Source organism: Prionailurus viverrinus, chromosome A2 (genome assembly GCF_022837055.1).
Source record: "Prionailurus viverrinus isolate Anna chromosome A2, UM_Priviv_1.0, whole genome shotgun sequence".
NCBI classification, from domain to species: Eukaryota; Metazoa; Chordata; class Mammalia; order Carnivora; family Felidae; genus Prionailurus; species Prionailurus viverrinus.
This window is the reverse complement of record NC_062562.1, coordinates 6,746,319-6,770,728: the sequence shown is the minus strand read 5'-3', so window position 1 is coordinate 6,770,728 and position 24,410 is coordinate 6,746,319. Positions and strand designations below refer to the sequence as shown.

Below are 24,410 nucleotides of genomic sequence, written 5' to 3'. Positions count from 1 at the left end.
AAGACAGAGCATGAACAGGGGAGGGTCAGAGAGAGAAGGAGACACAGAATCCGAAGCAGGCTCCAGGCTCTGAGCTGTCAGCACAGAGCCCAACGCGGGGCTCGAACTCACGGACTGTGAGATCATGGCCTGCGCGGAAGTCGGATGCCTAACCGACTAAGCTACCCAGGCGCCCCTCTTTGAGTGACAACTTATTGGCAGAAAGGGGTGGGGCCTGTGGCGCGCAGAAGCGGCTTGAACTCTTGAGAGGCGGGCTGGGCCTTAGCCAATGGGCCGAGGGGGTGGAAAAGGAGGTGGGGCTTCTCCTGGCCAATCGGCGGGCGCGCCCTCGTTGCCGCTCTATGCCGCTCCGCCCAGGCTCGCTGGTCCCAGAAGGCGCCGGGTTTCCCAAGATGGCGGCCGACGTGTCCGTTACTCACCGGCCCCCGCTGAGCCCGGAGACTGGGGCCGAGGTTGAAGCTGACGATGTCGCGGAGCGCCGGGCACCCGAAGAAGAACTGCCGCCGCTAGATCCAGAGGAGATCCGGAAACGCCTAGAACATACCGAGCGCCAGTTCCGTAACCGCCGCAAGATACTGATCCGGGGCCTCCCGGGGGACGTGACCAACCAGGTATGGGGGGGGGGGGGAGCGTGGCGGGAAATACCACCGTGCGCGTGCGCGGGGGGAACCGGGCGACACCAACACTGGGCTCCGTTGAGGGGCGTCGGCGGGAGAGTCCAAGCGCGGGATCTGTGCGGGTTCGGGAGAAACCAAGAGCAGGATGGGGGGGCGGTGATGGAAGGAGAAACCAACTTTGGAGTGAGGGAGGACGTTGCTAGGGGCGACCACGGGCTTGGACGAAACCAAGTTATCTCAGGGGACAGGGAATGGAAGGGGGCGGGCAACTTTGGCCTTGCTGGGAATTGTGAATGGGCTGCTATAATGGGGCCGTGGAAGTAGGGATGGCAGTTGGTCCTTCCTCTGATTGTGTTTTTCCCCACCCCCTCTACCTTGGGGTGGCGGGACCTCGTATCCAGAAGTTTCAGGGTTGGCTAGAGTAAGCCTTTCCGTAGCATGCGTTTATCGACTCCTCTGAGAGATCCGGAAGTTGTAGTAGTTTCTGGGGTCTTTTCTTCCCCAAAGCCCCTAGATTAATTTGGAAAAATAGAGACTCCTGTCCCCAGCTCAAAGACCTGCAGGAAAGGGAGGGGCACTGTTCTTTGCCCCCCACCTCACACTAATCTGGCCCGAGGTGCCCTTCTTTTGGGGCCTACATGGGGCAGGGCTTCCCAGTGCTCTTTGGACCCAAGGAGATTGCATCTAGTCGGCCCTGCCCTGCCGCGCCGCAGTGGGATGAGTTCCTTCTCCCTGCTGCTGGAAAATCTCTGCTCTCTGACCCACCCGCACATCTGCCACTGACTCTCCGTGCCCGTAGGTAGGCACATGGCTGGTGGAGTCCCAGAAGGGAAGGGGTGTGACTTGGCGACAGACCTAGGTCAGGTGCCACCAAGCATGGTCTAGTTTTTTTCTAGAGCTGGTCCTCCTAGTGCTTACTGTCTCTCCGGTGAGAACACTTTTATCTCCCGCGGGGTGCACAGCGTGTCTGGCATTAGCTGGCTCAGAGCTTGCCCTCAACGTTGGTTTGCAAGAAGGCCAGCCCTGTCAGCCCGAGGGAATTGGGAGGCAGGTGAAGCCATGCAGTGTGGGCTTATTAAGCACACAGGGTCCCCAGTCAGGTACCCCTGGGTGGCATTCCCTCTGCTGCCCTGACCAACTGCATGACTTTGGACATGTTCCTTCGCCTCTCTGAGCCTCAGTTTTTTTTTCATCTACAAAATGGGCTAATGCGTAATTTGTCCGGTTGTCGGAAAGAGTCAGACTTGCAAACTGAAGTTCAGATGGGTTGAAATTATTTCCCTAAGGGGCATACCGCAGAGCTGGGACTTGAACTCAGACCCAGCTTACTCTTCGGTGTGTTGTGTTAGTTCAAAGCTTGGAGTCTGCAGCTAGGCTCTGCATCCCAACTCTGCCAGGAGTGGCCTCAGCGTCCTTGAACAAGTAACTGCTTTGAGCGTGTTTCCTCCTTTGTAAAACGGGTCTGGTAATTGATCTGCCTTCTTAGCTGGTCCATGTGGAGGTGGCACTGGGTGGCTCCCTTCAGCCCCTGGTGACTCCGTATCCTTTGGCTTCTTTCTCCGCAGGAAGTGCACGACCTGCTCAGCGACTATGAGCTCAAGTACTGTTTTGTGGACAAATACAAAGGGACAGGTTTGTGGGGCGTGTGGGTTGGGCTAGTGGCAGGAGGTGACAGTCCCTCAAGCTGGGAGGGTCCAGGCCCAGTGCTTCCTCTCTTGAACTTCAGGCCCAACATTGTCCCCTAGGTCAGGGCAGGACAGACTGTTGTCCCAGTCTGTCTTTCATCCTGGGTACCCACTGCGGGGCAGCTTTGGTGTTCCTCCCCTGGGCTGCCCGACCTGGGCATTGGGCTCCCCACTTCCCGTGCCCATCCCCCCAGCCAGCCAGTCACCCAGGCCTGTCTGGTCTTCTCCTTCAAGCCCTCCAGAACAGTCGGTGCCCTTCCATCCCTCAGCTTCCTTCCGATCCGTACCTTCTCCATCTCTTCCAAACTGGCAGCTTCCCGCTGGCCTCTCTGCCTCCTTGACTTCAAGCCCCTGCTTGTCCTCCCCCAGTAGCCAGCTCTGTATCTAGTTGCAAATCTGATCCAATCTGGTCCTAACCTTGATTATTCTTCTCTCTCCAAAACTCTCCGAGAGCCTTCTCCTGACTCTGCCTTGCAGGGATGTGCCCCAGCCTCACCAGCACCTCGGGCACCCATAAGGTTCCAGGCTGTTCCCTCTCCCAGTGTTCTTTTTTTTTTTTTTCTTAATGTTTATTTATTTTTGAGAGAGAGAGACAGAGTATGAGTGGGGGAGGGACAGAGAGAGAGGGAGACAGAATCTGAAGCAGGCTCCAGGCTCTGAGCTGTCAACACAGAGCCTGACGAGGGGCTTGAACCCACGAGTCGTGAGATCATGACCTGAGCCAACGTCAGATGCCCAACTGACCTGAACCACCCAGGTTCCCCACCCTCTCCCAGTGTTCTTAGCTGTCCCTTCTGCCATCTTCACAGTGCCCTGAACACCACACCCGTCATGGCACTTTCTCACTCACCTGCCTCTCACACCAAGTGGTTGGTTCCCTGAGAACAAAGATGGGTCTTGTCAGCCTTGGCACCCCCCCACCCCCACCCCCACCCCTCGTATGGGAAGCTCTCTGTGGATGTCTCTGCCTTAAACCTTCCAGGGCCTTTTCTTGCAATCTATAAGATGGGTGAGAAGTAGCTGAGGACAAGTAACCCCTCGAGACTCACCTTGCAGCCTAGAGTAGTTAAGATCTTGGGCCCTGGAGACTAATAGACCTGGGTTCAAGTTCCGGTCTATCCTCACTCTGTGGCCACAGGCCAGTGATGTACCCTCCTGAGCCACAGTTTTCTCACCAGCAGATTGGGCATGACCTGCTTGAGTTATGCATGAGGCCAAACACACTAGAATACCTAAAAAGCCTGACACCTAGTAGGTGCTTAGTAAAATGTTGACAGGGGCAATGAGTCAGAAGTATTTACTGGGCATCTAATATGAGGATGTGAGAGGCATTGAGGATCCAGAAGTTAAATGACACTTTCATTCATAAAGTCTTCCAACAATGAGTGTTGAATGTCCTGTGCTGGGCACTGGGTACATAGCTGTTAACCAAATGGAGACAGTCTAGTCTGTGAAAAAGGCTGTTATTCAAACCGCTGCAAATGTGGAGGTGAAATAACCATTGGACCAGAAACTGCAGAGCCCTGTGAGAGCACAGAGCTGGGATCTGAAACAGGAACAGTCAGGGTAGGCTTTGTGGGGGAAGTGATGTTTGCAGGCCGACTGTAGGGTGGGTTGGAGTTAACCAGGTGAAGAATCCTGGAGGTCAGTGTTCCACGCTCAGGGAAAAGCCGGTGCAAAGGCCCGAGGCAGAGTGTGCGTGGCACAGTCCAGGAAGTAGCAGCAAGAGGTGGGAGAGGGCCAGCAAGGCCAGTGGGCCAGGCCACGCAGGAGCCACTGGCCCCTGCAGTGAGACACCCCTGGGCACCGGCGTGGCATTATCTGATTATCCTTTTGAAAAGTTCCCTGGGTGGAGAGAGCAAACCAGGAGTGGCAGTGGGGGCTGAGGCTGTGGCGGGTGACGGGCCTGGATTTGAGAGGTGTTGGTGGCCTGGAAAGGTGGTGAGGGAGGGGTGCAGAGCAGGGTTCTGGGGTCTGCCTGCCTGGGTTCAAGTCCGGACTCCTTCACTCGGGCAGGAGGCGCTGCTCTGGGCCTCTTTTCTTGCTGGCGAGACGGTGGCAGGCAGGAATACGTTATTCTTATTTCACGTGAAGACACGGAGACCCCAGAGCCATTCGGGCTGGAGCGGAAACCCCGGCCCCAGCGACCACATGCTTAAGCACTCCCGTGTGTCACCTGAGTTAGCAAGTTTTTAGGACCCAGCCAGGCCCGCAGTAGGCGAGCACTGCTGTGGGTTGGGAGCGCAGACGAGGGGTAGGAAGCAGGCCTCACGGAGGCAGGAGACGCCTGTAGCAGTCGTTAAGGCTGGCAACCGTCCCATCTGGCTGGTGCCTGAAATGTCCCGGTTGTTGGATACCCCAAAGTCACACGAGGAGGCTTAAAGGGAGGTGGCGGGCGGCCCCGGGGTGAAGGGTCGGCCTCCGCTGACCCCTGCCCTCCTCCCCCTCCCGCTGCAGCCTTCGTGACCCTGCTGAACGGGGAGCAGGCCGAGGCTGCCATCAGCGCCTTCCACCAGAGCCGCCTGCGGGAGCGGGAGCTGTCGGTGCAGCTGCAGCCCACGGACGCCCTGCTGTGCGTGGCCAACCTGCCCCCCAGCTTCACCCAGCAGCAGTTCGAGGAGCTGGTGCGGCCCTTCGGCAGCCTGGAGCGCTGCTTTCTGGTCTACAGCGAGCGCACCGGCCACTCCAAGGGCTACGGCTTCGCCGAGTACATGAAGAAGGACTCGGCCGCCCGTGCCAAGTCGGACCTGCTGGGCAAGCCACTGGGCCCACGCACCCTCTACGTGCACTGGACAGACGCGGGGCAGCTGACGCCCGTCCTGCTCCACTCCCGCTGCCTCTGTGTTGACCGCCTGCCCCCCGGCTTCAGCGACGTGGACGCCCTGCGTCGGGCGCTGTCGGCGGTCCACACGCCCACCTTCTGCCAGGTGAGCCCTGCGCCCAGTGCAGGGGCCAGCGCACCTCAGAGGGGCCCTTTGAAGTCACCTGCCTTTCCTAATCTCCCGGGTCCCTTTTAGTAAGACAGCGGCAGTGCCACTTTGAATGGGGTTCTTGTTTGAAAAGCCACGTGGTATAGGGGGTGACAGCCCAGCTAGGAGCCAGATGGCTGGGGTTCAAATCCCTGCGAACCCTTTAGTGACTTGCTTAATCTCGGTGGCCTCGGTCCTCCGTATAACACGCAGGTGAGACCACCTTGGTGAAAGGTCAGTGCGAGGCTCGCTTGCCTCTCGCTCTCGTGTTGATCAGGTTTGTCGAGTGCCTGCTGGCTCCCAGGCCTGGCACGAAGGAGGCGGCTCAAGAGAAGCCCACGGTCCATGTAAGCCTTGAGGTCAGGAAGTTGGGTTTGGTTGGATTCCAGCCGTGCTCTGTGGCTCTGGGCAGTCACTCACTCACTCTGAGTCTTGGTTTCCCTCCTCCGTAAGAAAGGAGTCGATACGCACACATCACGTTGGCCAAATGGTCTCTGGTTCATTCGAGTCACATTTGTCATGCGCTTCTTTGTGTGCGGCACGAGCCCCGGCACAGGCACAGTGTGGGGAGAACGGGCCAGGCCCGGTTCTCAGCCGGCAGATAGTCTCGCCCGCAGACCCCCAGCAGGGACATTCCTTCAGCACCCACCGAGCACATTCCTTGGAATCCCCTCATCCTAATACAGCCCAGAGAAGCAGGTGATATCCCCATTTTCAGGGGGCGCAAAGAATTCAAGCGCCCTGCCGAGGGCTGGACAGCCAGGGCATGGCAGGGCCGGGATCGGAGTGCCGTGGCCTGGCTCCAGAGCCCCAGGCCGGCGTGGTGGAGGCTGGTATATGGCTCTGACCCCGGTTCTGTGGCCACGGGTGCGTCCCGTTTCCCTTGTATAAAGGGAGTGTGGGGCCTGGGGACCCTGACATCTTAGGAACCCCTCTCCTTGCTCCCTTTGCATTTGGTCATGCTGCTGCTTTCCGTTGGGGATCTCCTGTGTGCTTGTCCCTGGGTAGGCCTCCTGCCGTGTGCTAGGCTCTCTGGTGGGGCTCAGGACAGATGACTTAGCTTGACAGCGACATCCTCTCTTGCAGGTAGGACAGCAGGGCCACGACCACCACCAAGTTCTCACTCTGAGCCTCAGGTTCCCCATCCGGAAATGGGGCTGACAGTGTTTTGTGATTGGGTTGTTGTGCTGGCTGTTTGTTCCTTCTTCCACTTACAGTAGGTGTCCTGGTTGAATGGAGGCCAGGCCCAGGTGTCAGGGACGTTGCAGTTGGAGCCTTAATCTCCCTAGGTGGGAGCCACGAAGCCTTGGTTGCCCTCTGACCCCTCTATTCATCTGTGAGACAGGGCATGTCGTGAGAAGGTGTGCATCTGGGCCTTGGTCAGACGTGAAGGTGGAGTGCTCAGTCGAGGTGGGCTGATGGCTGGAGCCACCCTGTGCGGGCACTGAGCAGGTGCACATCTAGGGCACGACCTTTCTCTGTCACCGTGGAGCAGCTTCTTGAATCCCCACAACCACCCTTTGAGGTGGGTTCGTTTGCTGGCCCCACCTTGCAGATGAAGAAAACAAGGCCCAGGGATGGGCATGTGCAGTGATATGCCTGCCAGTAAGGTGGGCTGGGAGTCAAGGTCAGTCAGCTGACCCCGGGGGGTGCAGGGAGTCCACATTCTTAAGGTGGTCACCCTCACCTCCCAGGAAGGCTGGATGCTGAGCTGGGAGTTTGCTGTCCTGCTGGGGAGTGTCATTTTCAACATAACCGAGATGTTGAAAGGAAATCCCGTAGCTCACAGGCCAATTGACATCACATCTGATATGCTGATGCCATAGACATGAATAGAGCACGTATCGTAAGACCTTGGGTGTTGTAAGAAGCCTTTCCCGTTTTATTTTTTTTTGTGAATGGGCAGTCCAGTCTTGTTTTGAAACTCAGCACGTCCAGAAAGGTCACTGGCAAAGGCTCCCTCCGGCCCCACAGCGCCTTTGCCTGCAGCCCCTGCTCAAACCAGTTTGTTGTGTCTCCTTCCAGGGTGATTTTATCACGCATTTCAAGCAGATGTTCATATGCCCTTGCGTTCCCCTTTCCCTGACCCAGATACTGCCATGGCTGCTTTGGTTTGGTTCTTACACGCTTTCTTGGACACATTTTCGTGTTTAGGCATGAGAGCTTTCTCATTCCTGTTGAGGCTGCGATATTTTCCATTTCGTGGGTTCTGCCGTCCTCTGTGGATGGACGTTGTCTTGGTTCCAAACCACACTGTGCATCACTGGGGACCAGGAGGAGCATTGCTGGCTCTTTTTTTTAATGTTTACTTATTTGAGAGAGAGAGAGAGAGAGAGAGAGAGAGAGAGAGTGAGAGCGAGAGAGAGAGAGCATGAGCAGCAGAGGGGCAGAGAGAGAGAGGGAGACACAGAATCCAGAGCAGGCCCCAGGCTCTGAGCTGTCAGCACACAGCCCGACACGGGGCTTGAACCCACAAACCGGGAGATCATGACCTGAGCCGAAATCGGACACTTAACCGACTGAGCTATCCAGGGACCCCAGCACCATTGGTTCTTAAATATCTTTTTTTTTTTAATTATTATTATTATTATTTTTATGTTTATTCATTTTTGAGAGAGAGAGACAGAGCATGAGCGGGAGAGGGGTTGAAAGAGAGAGGGAGACACAGAATCTGAAGCAAGCTCCAGGCTCCCAGCTGTCAGCACAGAGCCCGACGTGGGGCTCAAACTCATGAACCGTGAGATCATAACCTAAGCTGAAACCAAGAGTAGGACACTTAACTGACTGAGCCCCCCAGGCGCCCTGAGCATCATTGGTTCTTGAGACCGCCATAGCCACAGTGAGGCGGGTAGTGTCCTTTTTTTTTTTTTTTTTTTTTTTTTTTTTTTTTTTTTTTTTTTAATTTTTTTTTTTCAACGTTTATTTATTTTTGGGACAGAGAGAGACAGAGCATGAACGGGGGAGGGGCAGAGAGAGAGGGAGACACAGAATCGGAAACAGGCTCCAGGCTCCAAGCCGTCAGCCCAGAGCCTGACGCGGGGCTCGAACTCACAGACCGCGAGATCGTGACCTGGCTGAAGTCGGACGCTTAACCGACTGCGCCACCCAGGCGCCCCAAGGCGGGTAGTGTCCTTAAGGCCATCAGCCTGCCTCATCTGATGCTAGCTCCAGCTCTGTGGCCTGAGCAAAAGGACTGCCCTTCTCTGAGCCTCAGTTTCCTCACCTGCTAAGTGGGCATGCTGACGGTGCCTGCCTCTGCGATGTGGTGAAACAGCTCCTGCAGCACCCAGCCCGTGGGTGTGCAAGGTCCCACTGGGTGTCCTTCCAGTATCTGCTTGCTCTGGGACACCACCAGCCCACAATTCCAGCACCCACAATGCCCTGAAAACCCAGAGGTTTGCTCTCTGAGTTGGTGACGGGCTCTGACCTGACCTGACACGGGGCCATCTGTGGCCTTTATCTTTGTGCCTTGCTGCAGAGTTATCTGTGTGTCTGATTCATGGGAGCCTCGACCCCACTGGGGGAGCGGACACATGATACACAGCGCGGGCTGCATCCTTCTTTCTCCCAAACAGCGTTGATCCTGGAACACATCTGGCCCCAGGGTCTGGATCGGGGGTGGCGGGCCTGGAGTACCAAAGGGCCGCCATCAAGGGAGGTGAAGGGGCCTCCCTCCCTCCCGGCCCTGCCAGCCTGGAACCCGAGCTTGGAGCCACCTGTCTCACCCCCAGGCTGTGTGTCCTTCCCGGTCCCGGCTGCCGTGTCTTCAGCCTGAGGCTCGTGGTTGAGCAGCACTTTGCAGCCACCCACCTCGTCTCCTGCCAGCATGTCCTCTTCCCAGCTCTATAACCCGAGCGTGCCATCCTGCCTCCCTGAGGCTGCCTGTGCTTGGCAGCCCCCATCGGGGCCCCCAAGTGGCGCTGACGAGAGGCCCAGGGGGCTTGACCCATGCGAGGCCAGGTCCCAGCTTTGCCCTCCCACCAGCTGTGTGACCTTGGGCACGTCGACCTATTTGAACCTCAGTTGTCGCCTCTGAAAAGTGGGTAGGGTGCGGCCTCCTAGGGCCATTGAGAAGATTCCATGAGCCAGTGCAGGAACAGGGTTCGGAAGAGGGTAGGACCAAGAACCCACCCCCTCTGGGGAGTTCGCTGTCATGATCCGGGTCTGGTTGCTGTGGTCACTCTGTGTGAGAGTGGCCACTGTCACTCGGGTGCTCACGTCTGCCTCCCCCTGCCCCACGCCCCCACCAGCTGGCATATGGGCAGGATGGGCAGCTGAAGGGCTTCGCTGTGCTGGAGTACGAGACGGCAGAGATGGCTGAAGAGGCGCAGCAGCGGGCGGACGGCCTGGCGCTGGGGGGCAGCCACCTGCGAGTCTCCTTCTGTGCCCCGGGGCCCCCTGGCCGCAGCATGCTGGCTGCGCTCATCGCCGCCCAGGCCACGGTGAGTGTGTGCCTGGGACGGGTGCCCCCGGGGGGGGGGGGGGGACCGGGGGGCGAGCCCTCCTCTCTGGGAAAGTCAGGGTGCCAGCTGGGCTCTGGGGGTGAGAGGGAGGGGCGAGCCGGCCTCCCCGTGGCCGGGTGGCGCCCTGAGCCGCTCTTCTGTTTCTCTCTGCAGGCCCTCAACCGGGGCAAAGGGCTCCTGCCCGAGCCCAACATCCTGCAGCTGCTCAACAACCTGGGGCCCTCTGCCTCCCTCCAGCTGCTGCTGAACCCCCTGCTCCATGGCAACGCGGGGGGCAAGCAGGGTAAGGTGGGGCCGGGCAGAGTGGCGGCCGCAGTCCCCATCGCGCTCAGAACCCCAGCCTCCCCACACCGTTTTCCCATCTGAGCTATAAGGGACTTGAACCCACAAGCAGGGGCTGGGGTGAGTGGCAGTCACCAGGGTGAGCTGGTGCCCTGAGCCCCTCACTGGAGCGAGTGAGGCAGGGTGGTGGGAAGGGGCCGGCCCTCCCCACAGCAGACTCCCTTTCCTGGGCCCCTCTTTTGGGCACGTCAGTTGCTTTCTGGGAGCTTCGGGCCCCGGGTTGCGCCTAACCGGGGCAAAGGCTTCCGTCTGTGGTCCGCTCTTCACTTCCCGGTCTCCCCCAGGCCTGTTGGGCGCACCTCCAGCCGTGCCGCTCCTCAGCGGGCCGGCCCTGTCCACGGCACTGCTGCAGCTCGCCCTGAAGACCCAGGGTCAGAAGGTAAGTGCGTGCCCGGCCCGGGGCCCCCGGGACCTCCTCGTCCACACGGACTCCCCAGTCCTTGTTTCTCCACCTCACGCCCTTCTCGCATCTGCCGGGGGGCTTGCCGTCGCCGGGGTGATGGGACATCTGGTCGTGTCTGTGGGGCTCAGTACGTGGCCTGGTCTGTCGCAGGCGCTCGGGACTCAGGAAGGGACTCAGTCTAGGGAGGAAAGTCCAGGCCTCGCGGGGGAGGAGTGCGGTCTCTCGCTCCCACCTCCTCAGCGCGCATACAGGGAGACCCGTACAGACCAAGGCACACACAGATAGGTATACCGCGCATAGAAATACATACGCCACGTCACCACTCTCTCGGTGCACGTACGCGGAGACCCGTACGCGGGAGGCATGCGCACACGCCTGCAAGCAGACCCGCCGCACACGGACACACGTGCCGCTGACCTGTCTGTCAGGGCCACGTCAGTGACACGGGTGTGGCTGACAGTAACTGACGGGATTAGGGAATTAGGGGCTCACCCTTGCGTGGCTGGTACACACACTGTGTTGGACACTGTGCTTCCGTAATAATCAGGGGGGCTGGGTGTGGGCAGTGTGCCTAGGAAGGACTGTCCTGTGTGGGGTGACAGGCCCTGATGCGTTGAGCATATGGTGCACGCCCTCTGGGGCTCCCCGGGGTCTCAGATGGGCCCTGGCAGACAGGAGGCCCTCCGTCCCCATGGGACAGCTGGATGGGTGATGGCTGAGATGTCGCAGACACTGGGGGACGCTGTGCGCGTCTGCCCGTGACCGGCCGTGGCCTGCACTCTGGGTGTGCTGGGTGTTGTGACTGTTGAGACCCTGGGTGCCACCTGTCTGCTGCCCGGGCCACCCTGGCCCATCTCCAGCTGATTGTGCTCTGTCTCCAGAAGCCTGGGATCCTGGGAGACTCTCCCCTAGGCACCCTTCAGCCTGGGGCCCAGCCGGCCAACCCCCTCCTCGGAGAGCTGTCTGCAGGTAACACAGACCCCCGCCTCTCCTCATCTTTCTGGGCCCCTTCCCACTTTCTCTTCCTGAGGCCCCTGTCCTCACTGGGCCTGGGAAAATGACCTACTGTCTCTGGGTCTCAATAGTCCCATCCGTCCGTTGGGCCCCCACCTCCCAGGGTGGCCGTGAGCATCCTGGGAGTTGATGTACTCAGAGGGGTCTCTTCATTGCCCAGCACGTACCTGCTGATCCTTGTCCAAGCTCAGGGCCCTGGGAAGACAGGTCTAGTGTGGTTGGACACCAACACCTCCTTCTCTCTGTAGGGGGGGCCCTGCCCCCGGAGCTGCCACCCCGGCGAGGGAAGCCACCACCTCTGCTGCCGCCACTGCTTGGCCCCTCTGGGGGTGACCGGGAAGCCATAGGCCTGGGTCCCCCAGCAGCCCAGCTCACTCCACCCCCTGCCCCGGTGGGCCTCCGAGGCACTGGCCTTAGAAGCCTCCAGAAAGACAGTGGGCCTCTGCCACCACCCCCCGGGGTAAGGCTCCTCCCCACATCCAGTACCATTCCAGCCTCCCCCGCCGCAAGGTGCCGCCCGCCAGGGGCCCTCACGAACCCAGCCCTCCTGCTACAGGTCTCGCTGCTGGGGGAACCCCCAAAGGACTTCCGGATCCCCCTGAATCCCTACCTGAACCTACACAGCCTACTCCCAGCCAGCAACCTGGCGGGTAAGGAGGCTCGGGGCTGGGGAGGCACAGGGAGAAGCCGCCGCCCAGCTGAGGGCCACCTGCCTCACCCCCCAGCCCCCGGAGGCGGTGGCGGAGGTGGTGGCAGCAGCAAAGCCTTCCAGCTCAAGTCCCGCCTGCTCAGCCCTCTCGCCAGCTCCCGCCTGCCCCCCGAACCAGGGCTGCCCGACAGCTATGGTTTCGACTACCCCTCGGTGAGTACCCAGCTCCCATGTGGTCCACCCTCCCGAGGGCCACTGCCGTGGCCCCTTGTCCCCTTGATAGCAAGTCATTCTCCAAACGAGTATTTCGCTAATACTGACTGCCCGGCAAGCACAAGGGAGACAGAGAAGAATGTGCCAGACACTGTCCCTGCCCTGAGTCTCCTGTCTGTTTGTCTGTGCCCATCAGACCTGGTTCCTGTCTGTCTTTTTCTCCCCAGAGACTTTAGGCTGCGCTTCCCCTTGGAGACCAGGATCAGTGTCTTGTCGGTCTCTGTCCTGCTCTCCCATCCTTGATTCCTGTCTCTGTCACTGGAGAGCTGCTCCTTCTATGATTCCAACCTCCTCTAGCTCAGACGTTGCAGCCTGGCCACCTGTGTAACCCCTGTGTTATGTTACGTTTGGTCCACGTTGGGTTTTAAAAAATTTAACAGCTGAAATAAACGTCACTGCTGACATGTAGAAGAGTTCACACAACCCGGATCCCTCGCCGGCCTTGAAGAACTCTGAACACCTAGGTCCATGGGAGCCACATGCCTTCCCGGCAGCCATCTCTGGGGCCAGGGTATCACCACTCCTGGCAATGGGGCACACTTTCTGTCTCACTGCAGCTGCCCCACCTGCAGTGGGAAGTTGCCCCCACACAGTAGAGCGTGCCCCCTCTTGGCGGGAGCACTTCCCCAGTAACAGCTGTGCTGTGGGATTCAGCCAGGGGTGAGGTTGGTGCAGACTCCAACCCAGCGTGCTTCTCCCACTTTCATTCAGGACGTGGGACCTCGGCGGCTCTTCTCCCACCCACGGGAGCCAGCTCTAGGGCCCCACGGACCCAGCCGACACAAAGTAAGAGCTGCCCTGTCCATCTCCCCTCCTGGGTGTATCAGTTAGCCTGTGCTGCCTAACAAGCGGCCCCACCACTTTGTGGCTTAGAACAGCAAACATTTTTTCTCACCATTCTTCCTGGTGTGTGGGGGGGGGGTGGGGTGGGTCTCTGCAGTCACATGACGTGACAGTCACATGATAGCACAGCTGGGGCTCAGCAGTCTGCAGTGGTTTTAGCCACATACCTTGCAGCAGAGGCCTCAGCTGCAGCGATTTAGCTGCTGCATGTGGAGCCCATCCTCCAGCAGGCCACCCTGTGATGCTGTCCTGCGTGTGGTGGTGGTCCCGGGGTTCCCAAGAGGAAAGGAGGTTCCCAGAGGCAGGCCCCTCTGCCTTTACAGTCATGCTACCCTCCTGTTGGCCAAAGCTAGTCACAGGACAAAGCCCAGTGTCATTTGGGAGGGTCTGCAAAAGGGGTTGGATTCTTCAATAATCTGTCTCACTCAGCCCGGCCCCCTCTCTGCAGATGTCACCCCCGCCCAGTGGTTTTGGTGAACGGAGCGGCGGGGGCGGCGGGGGGCCCCTCTCCCACTTCTATTCGGGCTCGCCCACTTCCTACTTCACCAGTGGCCTGCAGGCTGGCCTCAAGCAGAGCCACCTGAACAAGGTGAGGAGCCTCCCCAGCCGAGGACAGGTCCCCAGGGACAGGCAGGATGCGGGAGGCCCTGTGACCCTTGGTGCCTGGGACAAGCCTGGGGTGGTGACAGAGCAGGGGTCAGCTTTGCTCAGGGCCGGCCTGAAACAGGCTGTGCTCCCCACACCTGTGTGGCTCTCACCTGGTATTGCCCAGCCTTCCTGGCCGCCTTTTACTCCCTCTCCAGTAGCCCACGGTGTGGGTGATGTTAGCCCCGGTTGACAGATGAAGAAACCGGTTCAGAGGAGGGAAGTAGTCTCCCCCCCCCCCCCCCCCGTGTCCTAGCTAATGAGTGGGAGAGGCAGGATTTGAGCCCGAAACCCCTTGCCTTCGCCCTGGGGGCTGCTTCCTCTCCCACTCCATCTCTCTCCCATGTCTCCCAGGCGGTCGGCTCCTCTCCACTGGGCTCTGGAGAAGGGCTCCTGGGCCTCGGCCCTGGGCCCAACGGCCACAGCCACCTGTTGAAGGTATGGAGCTGGGGAGGGGCAACGGGAGCACGCGGGGCTGGGGAGCAGTGGCCCCCAGATGGCCCCTGACGTGCCACCCCCTCCCCTCTGTCTCTAGACTCCGCTGGGTGGCCAGAAACGCAGCTTTGCCCACCTGCTGCCCTCGCCCGAGCCCAGTCCAGAAGGCAGCTACGTCGGCCAGCACTCCCAGGGCCTCGGCGGCCACTACGCAGACTCCTACCTGAAGCGCAAGAGGATTTTCTAAGGGGCCGGCGCCAGATGCTCAAGGGCCTGCACCGAATTGCTTTTGGGTTTTCTGGTGTTCTGTTTGTGTTTCCCTCTCCCCCTTTCAGTAATAGAAAAATCTCTGAAAGACTTTGTTGACCAACCAGCCGGAGCCCAAGGAGTGTGGGGGAGTCTGGGGGCCAGCTCCCGGCACGGAAACTCTACAGCCTTAAGAGAGAGGGGCCCTGGCCAGCTCTCTCTCCCCTCCCCTGTATCCGCCTGTGTCTGTCTCTCTGGGAGTCCTCTCCTGCCTCGTCACTCCTGTATCTTGGCCTTTCGAGTGCCTTGGAGGTTCCCCTGGCCTCCCGTGAGGATCAGAGACTGTCCCCCTTTTTTAACTTTGACGATTGACTTTTGTTTCCTTTTCTAATTTGTATTATTTTTTAAACAATCCAGGACGACCCCCAGCTCTGATTCCTTCAAGGTCCAGCCTGTCTGGGCCTTCATTCCACACTTTCGGTTTGAAATGGCTCAGCCCTTTTCCTGTCCTGTCTGCTGCAGGCATGGATGTGCCCTGCCCCTGCCCGCCCACTCTGGCCTGTATTCCAGCTCGGGGTCCCCAGCCTCCTGCCACAGTTCCCTCACCTTCTGATGCCTTAAAGCCGGGTCCCAGGCCCTGCGGTCAGAGCCTCTTAGATGCCGAGCTCCGGAAGCTTGACTCAGGACCAAATGGCTCTGGCCTGGGGATTGGGCCCCTCTACCCAGAGTCCCCACTCTGGGGACAGTAAAAGGCCAAAGCCTTGGTTTTGGCAAACCAACTCATCATCCCTCCTGCCCAGGCCTAGGTGCAGAGACGGGTTTTCTCTGCCAGCTCAAACCAGTCCTGCTGTCAGTCTGTGGGAGTGGGGTATTGTGCATCTCACTGAGCCTCTGCTGTCTCCCCCCACCCCCACCCCCCATGTTGAAGATGAGCTCCACCTCTCCATCCCCAGGCTAGATCACCTGGAGCTGGCCTCCCGGCCTCCTGTGGGCCCAGTGGGAGTCCAGCAACTTCAGGCGGATAAGCTCTGCCCTTGCCCAGCAGCAGGACCTTTGGGCCTGAGGAGAGCCTGGGCCCCTCCCCCTGGCCGGCTGGGCCACCAGCTTCTCTACCCGGACTCTTGGGGGGGTCCACATCCACTCCAGGGGGGTGTCGTCTCCCCAGTCCTCTCTCACAGACTTTCCTTTGCTGAATTAAAGTTTGTAAGTAAATGGTTTTAAAGAAAGCAGAGCTGGCTGGTTCTTGGGACAAACAGTGGGCGTGGGTGGGAGGTCAGGGATGGCCCCGCAGGGCTTTTGTGTGGGTGAGCTAGCCTGGCGCCCTCCTACCTTGGCAGTTCCTTCCTGAAGCCCTTCCTCTCACGAGCCCCACGCAAACGACAGGGCTTATATTCGGGCAATTACGGGCGCTTTGGTCGCGCGGCTGCCACTGGGCATGCCCAGCCCCGGGTCACGTGATGTCTGTCATGGCCGCCTCCGTGGCCCGGGGAGGCGTGAGTGCTGGGCTGCTGCTGCGGGCGGCCAGGGGAGCCTGGTGGAGCCGGCCCGGAGGCAGTTGGGGGTCTGGGGAGGCGGCGGCGCCAGCGGCAGCCAGAGGATTCCGAGCGACAGGTACCTGGGGCGCTTCGGGGGCTAGCGTTCATCCGTCGGACCCCCGCAAGGCGCCGCGGGGCCGCTCACCGAACCGTGTTTTTCAGGCTCGCACCCGGCGGGGGAGGAGGAAGCTGGCGGCCCCGAGCGGCCCGGGGACGTGTGAGTGTAGGGGGACAAGGCCCCCATTCTTTATCCCATGCGGTCCCTCCAGTCCCCACCTTGCCCTGCAGCCTCATCTCTGTCCCCTTCTACGTCGTCCTATTCCCCTGACCGTCAAGCCCTCCCCACCCCCCCAACCGTAGGTTCCACCGGGCCACCGCGTCCATCATCAAGTTTGGCATCTGCACCTCCATCTGTCCCCAGGGTGAACGTGGTGTTCGTAGACCGGTCAGGCCAACGGATTCCGGTGAGCGGCAGAGTGGGGGACAATGTTCTCCACTTGGCCCAGCGCCACGGAGTGGACCTGGAAGGTGGGAGCCCGGCACAGGGAATTGGGGAGGGCCTTATTCATTGTTTAAAAAGACCCACAAATCAGATAGGGTTCTCCATTACTTAACCCTCCTGTGGCTTCCCATCAAACATGGTTAAAATCCAGATTCCTCACCAATGTCTCTGACCAGCTCTAAACCTCTTCACTCACTCAGCAGTTATTTGCTGAGCATTTGTTAGAGGTTATTTCCACCACTGCCCTCCAGGAGCTTGTATTCTCTTCCTCCTCCTTCTCTCTAGTCTAGACACACTGGCTTTCTTGCTGTTCCTCAAACAAAAAACCAAGTTCGTTCCTGCCTCGGGGCTTTTGCACTTGCTGCTCCAGACATCTGAAGTACTTTCCCACCAGATCTTCTGGCTCTCCATCTCATCCTTCAGGTCTCAATGTAAATGTCACCTTTCTGACAATCTCATCCCTTCATCCCAGTTAACGTCCCCATCCCCAGTCACACTAGGTTCTCAGTGTGCTTTATTGCCTCCGTAGTGCTTCTCATTGCTTTCTTTCCATTTTGCCGTCTGTCCTCAGAATGAGACCAGAAACCCTCTTTGCCACTTATCGGTTGCCTGTCATGGTATTTAGATGCAACAAGTATTAAGTCAGTGTCTGTTGAGTGAAAGATAATAATAGCAGACATTACCTTAAGCGTGTTAAATAGCTCTTGACTTGATAAACTCTTCATAACAACGCTACATAATAGGGGGGATTATCTCATTTTTTAGGTGAAAAAACTGAGCCCCAGGTTAAGTTGACACAGCCCAAGGTCAAGTAAGTGGCAAAACTAGATGCAAAGCCAGTTTATTTTAGCCGCTAATCTGTGCTGCTCTTCTGTGCGTATTGAATACCCACTGTGTGCCAGGCAACAGTGTACAAAACAGATGAGGCCCCTGTTGTTTCACACCAGTTTCAACCTAACAGGGACAATGATCTCACGAGTATACATGTAATTATATCATGAGCAGCTGGAGAGGGCGGTCTGAAACAAAAATATACAGGGTTACTGGTTGGGTGAATATAATACAGAGCCTAAAGTATTGAATCATTACAGGGGGCGGAGGTATTGGGGGGGCTGGGCATGGCAGGCCTACTTCAAGTTCTGTTCTGGGATCCAGTCACCAGGAGACCAGGACAGAGATTGGAACATGAGTTTTCGAGGCAAGTGGCCTACGGTCAAATTTTGCCTGTTACCAGCTGTATGACCCTGAACCAGGGTCCTTAACATCTCTGGACCTCTGTTTCCTCCTCTATAATATGGGGTAATTCAGTTACTATGGGTTGCTATGGAGAATTACACAGATCTCGTAAGTAGTGCTTAATCCCTGGCATGTGGTTAGTGCCCAGTGACTAGTTGGGACTGTTAACGTTAGATAATCTCCCTCTCATGGGGTGAGGCTGCTAATGAGGTGGGAAACAGGGCTGAGGAAGAGATCCCTGGGGACTACCTGGAGCTTCAAGGCCCAGACATTTTCTCCCCAGGAGATGGGGAGGGTGAGCTAAGCCACCAGGTCCCCCAAGGAGCTTCTTCCGGGTCAGGAGGCTGCCTTGCAGCTTCATCGTCATCGTCCAACATGTCTGGAGGAGAGAGAATTGTGTCCCATTCACTTAGAACACGTGTCTCTTGAGCATCCACAGCATGCCAGCCTCAGTGCCAAGTACACAGAGAGGAGGCCAGGTTGACGGAGCATAGGTAAACCCAGAGATTAAGACGGGAACTTTAGACTGTGGTAAATGCCGTGCAGAAATTAGAGTCATCAAGGCCAAGGGGAAGGATAAGAAATCGGAGGTGGGGGAACTGGAAGACAGTGGAGTTGGGTCCCTGAAGCCAAGAAGGATCTAACCATGGAAAAAGTAGAGAGAAGAGCATTTCAGGGCAAGGGTACAGCAAGTGCAGAGGTCCTGTGGTGGGGGACGAGGTTGGCATGTTGGAGTTGAGCAGAGGGCCCAGTGTGGCTGATGTGGAATGAGGGAGAGATCGGGAGGATCTTAAGGATTGGTTTTATTCTGGCTATGAAAACCCTTTGGAGGGGTGCCTGGGTAGCTCAGTCAGTTAAGCGTCTGACTCTTGGTTTCGGTTCAGGTCATGGTCTCACGGTTGGGGGGTTCAAGCCCCAAATCGGGCTCCGTGCTGACAGTGCGGGGCCTGCTTGGTATTCTCTCTCTCTCAAAATAAACTTTAACATTTATTTATTTCAGAGAGAGAGAGAGAGAGAGAAACAGCGTGAGCAGGGGAAGGGCAGAGAGAGAGGGAAACACAGAATCCGAAGCACGCTCCAAGCTCTGAGCTGTCAGCATAGAGCCCGACGCGGGCCTCAAACTCATGAACCGTGAGATCATGGCTTGAGCTGAAGCTGGATGCTTAACTGACTGAACCACCCAGATGCCCCACTCAAAGTAAACTTAAAAACAGAAAACAAAAGAAAGAAAGAAAACCCTTTGGAAGGTTTTAGGCCAGGAAGGACATTATCCTGAAGCACAGTTCTCAGTGATCAATCCAAAAGTTGGGAATGTGTCCAGGGAAAAGCAGGAAACCCCAGTTTCTGCATCTTGCAACCCTGATATTCTGATCTCTTCTCCTGCCACACTAGGTGTGGAGTGAGCTGGTCCCATCTTTAGGAGCAACGGAGAGATGGGTACACCCTTGCCTGGTGCGGCGAGAGGGTCCCAGCCAGGGCTTACAGGCTATGGGGACCCTGCCTGAGTTTTCACCTCTCAGCTACACTGAAGTCAAGTCCATGTTCCTTCATGGTGCCATGCACGTAGGCCACTGGGGAGTCCTTGGGAGACAGGACACCCTGGACGTCCCTTTGCAGGCCTAGCCGCAGTTCAGGAACGGCTAGCTGAGCGAATGACAGGGTGGGGGGGCCACACGGTGCGTGTGCAGAGGACGGAGAGAGGAGGGGCGTCTGGTGAAACGAACGGCCTCTCCTCCCTCATGCCTTCGACCGAGCGGCACCTGCCTGACCGTGTCCCTCACCGGCACGTCCCCACTTGTTGCCCCCAGGGGCCTGTGAAGCTTCCCTGGCGTGCTCCACCTGCCATGTGTACGTGAGCGAGGACCACCTGGACCTCCTGCCTCCTCCTGATGAGCGGTGAGCAGGCGGCCCCTCCCGGGCCTGCGCGGCAGGGCCCGGCCGCTGAGTCCGCGCCCCTGCTGCCCGGCGGTGGAAGGCAGCCCCAGCTCCTCGCCCCCTCGCGGCTGCCGGCGGCGGCGCTGCCCCCTGACCGTCCCCCCTGGATTTGGGCAGCCTGCTCCTGCCCGCCCTTCGGGGCCCCCGCCAGCCAGACACCGTGCCCGCCGCTGACGGCTGTTCTCCTTGCTCCAGGGAGGACGACATGCTGGACATGGCCCCCCTTCTTCAGGAGAACTCCCGGCTGGGCTGCCAAATCGTGCTGACTCCAGAGCTGGAAGGGGCCGAATTCACCCTGCCGAAGATCACCAGGAACTTCTACGTGGACGGCCATGTCCCCAAGCCCCACTGACGTGGGCAGCCGTCGTGGCCCTCGGGGCCAGGACTGGAAGAATAGCCAAGCCGCCCGCCCAGCCCAGAGCGTGGACAGGCCCGAGAGAGATGTTGGGAGCAGCCAGAAGCCCAAAGCCCCTGCTTCAGATCCCATGTCCAGGCTCTGGGTGGGGGGTGGGGTGGGGGGTGGGAGGGGCACCAGCCCCTGCCCGGGAGCCTCCCCCAAACTCAGGAGAATCAGTGTGTGGATGGGGTGGAATCTGACTGGAATGACAATAAAACTGTCTCACAGACCTCCAGCATCTTGAGTGTCCTCGGGGGCGGGCAGGCCTGGGGTCTATGGCTGCATCTTCTTCACCTGGACCCCCAACTCTGCCCTCTCATAGCAGCGATGGGGCCGCGGGGGTGGGGGACCACCGGGCGGAGACCTGGAAGCTCCCGGGAGGAGAGGGCCTGGGGGCCCGAGCACACGTGGATCGGCGTGGCAAGGCCCCGCCCCCACCGCCGCGGAGGGATTCGGAGGGGTCCGGGCCGGCCCGGCGGGGTGCGAAGTCCACCTGAGCCCGGTGGCCAGAGTGGCACCGAGGCTGGCCCGCGGCGCTGGGAACCCGGTGCCGGGCATCGCCTGCTAGAGGCGCCCGACCCCGCTGGCCCCGCCCAGGTGGGGCTCATTGCACCCTCTGCAGAGGCGCCCCCACCAGGCGCGTCCTGCTCCCCTCAGGTGGGGCTCATCGAGTGGGCCCAGGGTGGGCGGGGCCGGGCGCGATCGGGGCGGGGGAGGTGGGGCTGGGCCGGGGCGCGATGGAGGCCCGGCCTGTCCCAGACTTCTCCAAGCTCCAGGAGCTGCTGGCGCCGCCGTGTCTGGACCCTAAGGCGTCTCGGGCGCCCCCTCTTCAGCAGGCACCAAGGACCCCAGGATGCCCCAGACCCAATGGCAGGTGCGTGAAGGAGCGGCCCCTTCCCCAAACCTGACCCAGTGGTCAAAGGGTCGGGACCTCTGGTTCCTGGGGTTATCCAGGGGTCACGGTGTTAGTTACTGGTGCTTAAAAAAGAAGTTCTGGTCCCCAGGGAGAGTTGGGGTCATATGGGGGTCAGAGGCCACGCAATCCCCTTAGCCCATGTCTCTGAAGACTGCACAGGTGCTGCCCACACTGTCCCTTGTCCCCAGGTCCTTCTGGCCTGCACGCCAGGACTCCGTCACTGCCCTGCGTTTTCTCCAAGAAACAGCAGAGGGGCTGGTCCAGCGCCCTGCCCAGGACACCCAAACCCTGGGGGCCTCCCGGGAGCTGAAGGCCTTGGAGTCTCTGGGACCTTCGCCTCTGGCAAGGGATGCCGAGAACATGCTGACCCCAATCGGCCAGCAATGCTGCAGCTCGAGGCCCCCGGAGGCTCCCCCAGCCCCCTCAGCCCTACCCCAGAGGAGGCCCCGGAAGCAGTCAAAGCCCCACCGGGGCGCTGAGAGAGTGGATCCCCGGTTTGAGGGGGTGACCCTGAAGTTTCAAATAAAGCCGGATTCCAGCCTCCAGATCCTAGCCAGCTACAGGTAGGGGCTGGCCCAGAGGAGGGCGCCCTTTTTGCAAATTATAGTTATAGTGATAATGGTGGGGGCAGGGACCTCCAGGCATCTGCTCATGGACGCCCACGCCAGCCCTACAGTTACAAAGGGCTCATCTCTGAGCGAGACCTCGGGCTGGTGCCCGTCCCAGCCCTGCTGCTCTGATCCAGCGACGTTCTGGTCTGAGCGCAGGTTCTTTTTTTTTTTTTTTTTTTCCACTGTATTCATTTTTGAGAGAGAGCACAAAAGCGGGGAAGGGGCAGAGAGGGAGAGGGAGACACGGAATCCAAAGCAGGCTCCAGGCTCTGAGCCATCAGCACAGAGCCCAGCATGGGGCACGAACTCGTGAACTGTGAGCCTGTGACCCGAGCCGAAGTCGGCGAGCATCGGTCACTGGCTTTATGAGATGGGCCCGACCATCCTGAGGGCCGCCGCTACTGTTACTTTTTTCAATAATGTTAATGACTGCCATTTGTCAGGAACAACAATAAGAGGTAACAGGCAGCACTTGATGTGTGTGGGCTCATTGAAGCCTCGTGAATCCCATTTTACAGATCTGGAAACTGAGGTGCAGAGGGTGAGATCACTTGTCCAGAGTCACGAGGTGGGGACTTGGGAGAAATAGGATCTCAAACTGGCAGGCTGGCCCCAGGCTTCCTACCTCTTCATATGATAATCACCATTATTATTGCTAACGAGGGGCAAGGTCAGGCCTTTCAGACATCAGAAGCCTCCTTGGGGGATGCCTGGACAGTGAATCATCTTCATCATGGAGGGGCGCAGCCCTGGACGAGATACAGATCCCCCAGTGCTAACTCCTGTCTATTCTCCAGCCTGACCTGCACTAGCCGCTCCCAGGGTCCCTCCACAGGCCCTGCGGGGGGCCCTGAGGCCAACTCAGGAGGCGGCGAGGCCCTGGGTGAGTCCCGGAGACTTGACAGCTATAAATATTTGTGGGGGGGAGGCAATTTCCCATCGTCTCTGTCTTTCTTCCCGTCCTGCTTCCCCATTTAGACCCATCCAGAAGGAGTCATGGTGCACCTCCCTCCACTCGAGCTGAGTCACCCCCACCCCCGGTTTCCTCCTCTGTTTAGCTTTGCCATCTGTCTCCCTTCCTGGCTTTCCCTCTGCTTTAGATCTGGTAATACCCAGGGCTGGCCCGGAGCCGGGTGGGGCCCTCGTCGAGACTCCAACAACATGCCCCACCTGCACGGGCCTCCTGAGCCCAGACTCTTGGCCTCTGCCCCTTACCCTGACCTCTGCCCCTTCAGGGCCCCGGTGCTGTGCTTCCTGTAGGACCCAGAGGACCCCACTCTGGAGAGATGCTGAAGACGGGACCCCTCTCTGCAATGCGTGTGGTATCAGGTCCTCAGAACGGAGGAGGAGTTTGGATGCTTAGCCAGTGTGGGGTGCCGGGAAGGGAAACACCCTCGGGGAAAGTGGTTCCCTTGAGGCAGTTTCTGGGCCCCTGCTGCATCCTGATGTTGGTTTCTTGTGCCCCCCACCCCAGGTACAAAAAATATGGCACCCGCTGCTCCAGCTGCTGGCTGGTGCCCAGGAAGAGCGTCCACCCCAAGAAGTTATGTGGCAGATGTGGGGTGTCCCTGGGCCCCCACCAAGGCCCGGCCCAGGAAGGGTAAGCCCTTCCTCACCTAGCTGAGCCCATCCGGACTCAGTTTCTCCAGGGAGGAGATGGGCAGGAGCCCTCCTGGGAGGAGTGGGGAAACAGCTGGAGTCTTTGGGGGTCTAGCCTTCCTCCTCTCTCTGCCCCCTCCCCTTCAGGGATCCCAGGTGGAAGACCCAGGCCTCCGGCTCCAGAGCCCCTGTCTCAGGGGGCCACTGTGCCCCATCTTGGCCCCTGGTCCAATCCGGCTTGGCTGAGCCTCTCCTCAGAAAATGCCCTCAGCAGTGACACTCATATTGTTGACAGCAGTAACAATAAAGAACAAAACGACTCTGAGAAAAGCACCGTGACTCGGGGATCGCGTCTCACGCACGCAGGCACGTGGGGGCAGGTGTTTTCTCATTTGGATTCTGAGGGACACACACAGAGTCGTCTGTACGGGCACCAGCCGCCCCACAGGGAATTAGTCACCTTCACCGCAACTCCCCATACAGGGCGACAGCCACCACACGCAGAGACAGACAACAGTAGACAGACACACACATGAGGCGCCTGGCTGGCTCAGCCCATGGAGTGGGCGACTCTTGACCTCGGGGTTGTGGGTTCAAGCCCCACGTTGGGGGTAGAGATTACTTACAAAAATAAGATCTTAAAAAGAGAGAGAGACGGGCACCGACTTGGGCGGCTCAGTCGGTTGAGCGTCTGAGGCTCAGTTCAGGTCACGGTCTCACGGTTTGTGGGTTTGAGCCCCACATCCGGCTTCAGCGCCATAGAAGCCTGCTTCGGATTCTCTGTCTCCCTCTCTCTCTCTCTGCCCCTCCCTCCGCTCGCTCTCTTTCTCTCTCAAAAACAAACAAACATTAAAAAAAAGGCAAGACAAATACATGAGTGGGGCTGACACACGCCTTCACACACACACAAGACACATGGACAAGCTCACATGTGCTGACACTCACATGAGACAGACCACACACTAGCCAGAAACATGCACTGATACTCACACCTGCTGACACACACACGTGACAACACACAGGAAATACACCTAGATGACACACATTGGCACACGGTGATATCCACACCCTGGGCCCTCTGTCAGCTCTCCCCCT

General features: G+C 58.9%; 3 protein-coding genes across 7 annotated transcripts; all 3 read left to right on the top strand.

Annotated features, from left to right (window-relative positions):
* Window positions 1–365: 365 nt before the first annotated feature.
* Window positions 366–15,810, top strand: RAVER1 (ribonucleoprotein, PTB binding 1). 2 transcript variants are annotated; one of them, XM_047829667.1, is made up of 14 exons: window positions 366–611; window positions 2,183–2,249; window positions 4,760–5,229; window positions 9,522–9,713; window positions 9,888–10,017; window positions 10,361–10,455; window positions 11,361–11,448; window positions 11,742–11,953; window positions 12,050–12,143; window positions 12,219–12,355; window positions 13,127–13,201; window positions 13,707–13,847; window positions 14,258–14,341; window positions 14,439–15,810. In XM_047829667.1, exons 1-14 carry the CDS (start codon window positions 393–395, stop codon window positions 14,583–14,585), a joined length of 2,151 nt encoding a protein of 716 aa, XP_047685623.1. In that variant the 5' UTR covers window positions 366–392; the 3' UTR covers window positions 14,586–15,810. The 2 variants fall into 2 exon arrangements, with proteins under 2 accessions (XP_047685623.1, XP_047685615.1); XM_047829659.1 differs by having other exon boundaries at window positions 12,050–12,355.
* Window positions 15,811–15,955: 145 nt separating this feature from the next.
* Window positions 15,956–20,369, top strand: FDX2 (ferredoxin 2). 4 transcript variants are annotated; one of them, XM_047829771.1, is made up of 5 exons: window positions 15,956–16,195; window positions 16,282–16,336; window positions 16,541–16,647; window positions 19,666–19,753; window positions 19,988–20,359. In XM_047829771.1, the coding sequence occupies exons 1-5, from the start codon at window positions 16,042–16,044 to the stop codon at window positions 20,142–20,144; spliced, it is 561 nt and encodes a 186-aa protein (XP_047685727.1). In that variant the 5' UTR covers window positions 15,956–16,041; the 3' UTR covers window positions 20,145–20,359. The 4 variants fall into 4 exon arrangements, with proteins under 4 accessions (XP_047685727.1, XP_047685737.1, XP_047685717.1 ...); XM_047829781.1 differs by lacking the exon at window positions 19,666–19,753 and having other exon boundaries at window positions 16,480–16,647; window positions 19,988–20,369; XM_047829761.1 differs by having other exon boundaries at window positions 15,956–16,336; window positions 16,480–16,647; window positions 19,988–20,367.
* Window positions 20,370–20,926: 557 nt separating this feature from the next.
* ZGLP1 (zinc finger GATA like protein 1) lies at window positions 20,927–23,592 on the top strand. Its single transcript, XM_047826532.1, has 6 exons — window positions 20,927–21,063; window positions 21,294–21,668; window positions 22,514–22,599; window positions 22,952–23,045; window positions 23,191–23,316; window positions 23,463–23,592. Exons 1-6 carry the CDS (start codon window positions 20,927–20,929, stop codon window positions 23,590–23,592), a joined length of 948 nt encoding a protein of 315 aa, XP_047682488.1.
* Window positions 23,593–24,410: the final 818 nt, after the last annotated feature.

Bases quoted from the DNA above. Each gene is read 5' to 3' on its own strand.
- FDX2 (XM_047829761.1), top strand. From the start codon at position 16,042: ATGTCTGTCATGGCCGCCTCCGTGGCCCGGGGAGGCGTGAGTGCTGGG. The intron at 16,337-16,479 runs GTGAGTGTAGGG...CCCCAACCGTAG, and splicing joins CCCGAGCGGCCCGGGGACGT to GTTCCACCGGGCCACCGCGT. The intron at 16,648-19,665 runs GTGGGAGCCCGG...TGTTGCCCCCAG, and splicing joins CCACGGAGTGGACCTGGAAG to GGGCCTGTGAAGCTTCCCTG.
- ZGLP1 (XM_047826532.1), top strand. From the start codon at position 20,927: ATGGAGGCCCGGCCTGTCCCAGACTTCTCCAAGCTCCAGGAGCTGCTG. The intron at 21,064-21,293 runs GTGCGTGAAGGA...CCTTGTCCCCAG, and splicing joins TGCCCCAGACCCAATGGCAG to GTCCTTCTGGCCTGCACGCC. The intron at 23,317-23,462 runs GTAAGCCCTTCC...CCTCCCCTTCAG, and splicing joins CAAGGCCCGGCCCAGGAAGG to GGATCCCAGGTGGAAGACCC.
- RAVER1 (XM_047829659.1), top strand. From the start codon at position 393: ATGGCGGCCGACGTGTCCGTTACTCACCGGCCCCCGCTGAGCCCGGAG. The intron at 10,018-10,360 runs GTAAGGTGGGGC...GGTCTCCCCCAG, and splicing joins CAACGCGGGGGGCAAGCAGG to GCCTGTTGGGCGCACCTCCA. The intron at 14,342-14,438 runs GTATGGAGCTGG...CTCTGTCTCTAG, and splicing joins GCCACAGCCACCTGTTGAAG to ACTCCGCTGGGTGGCCAGAA.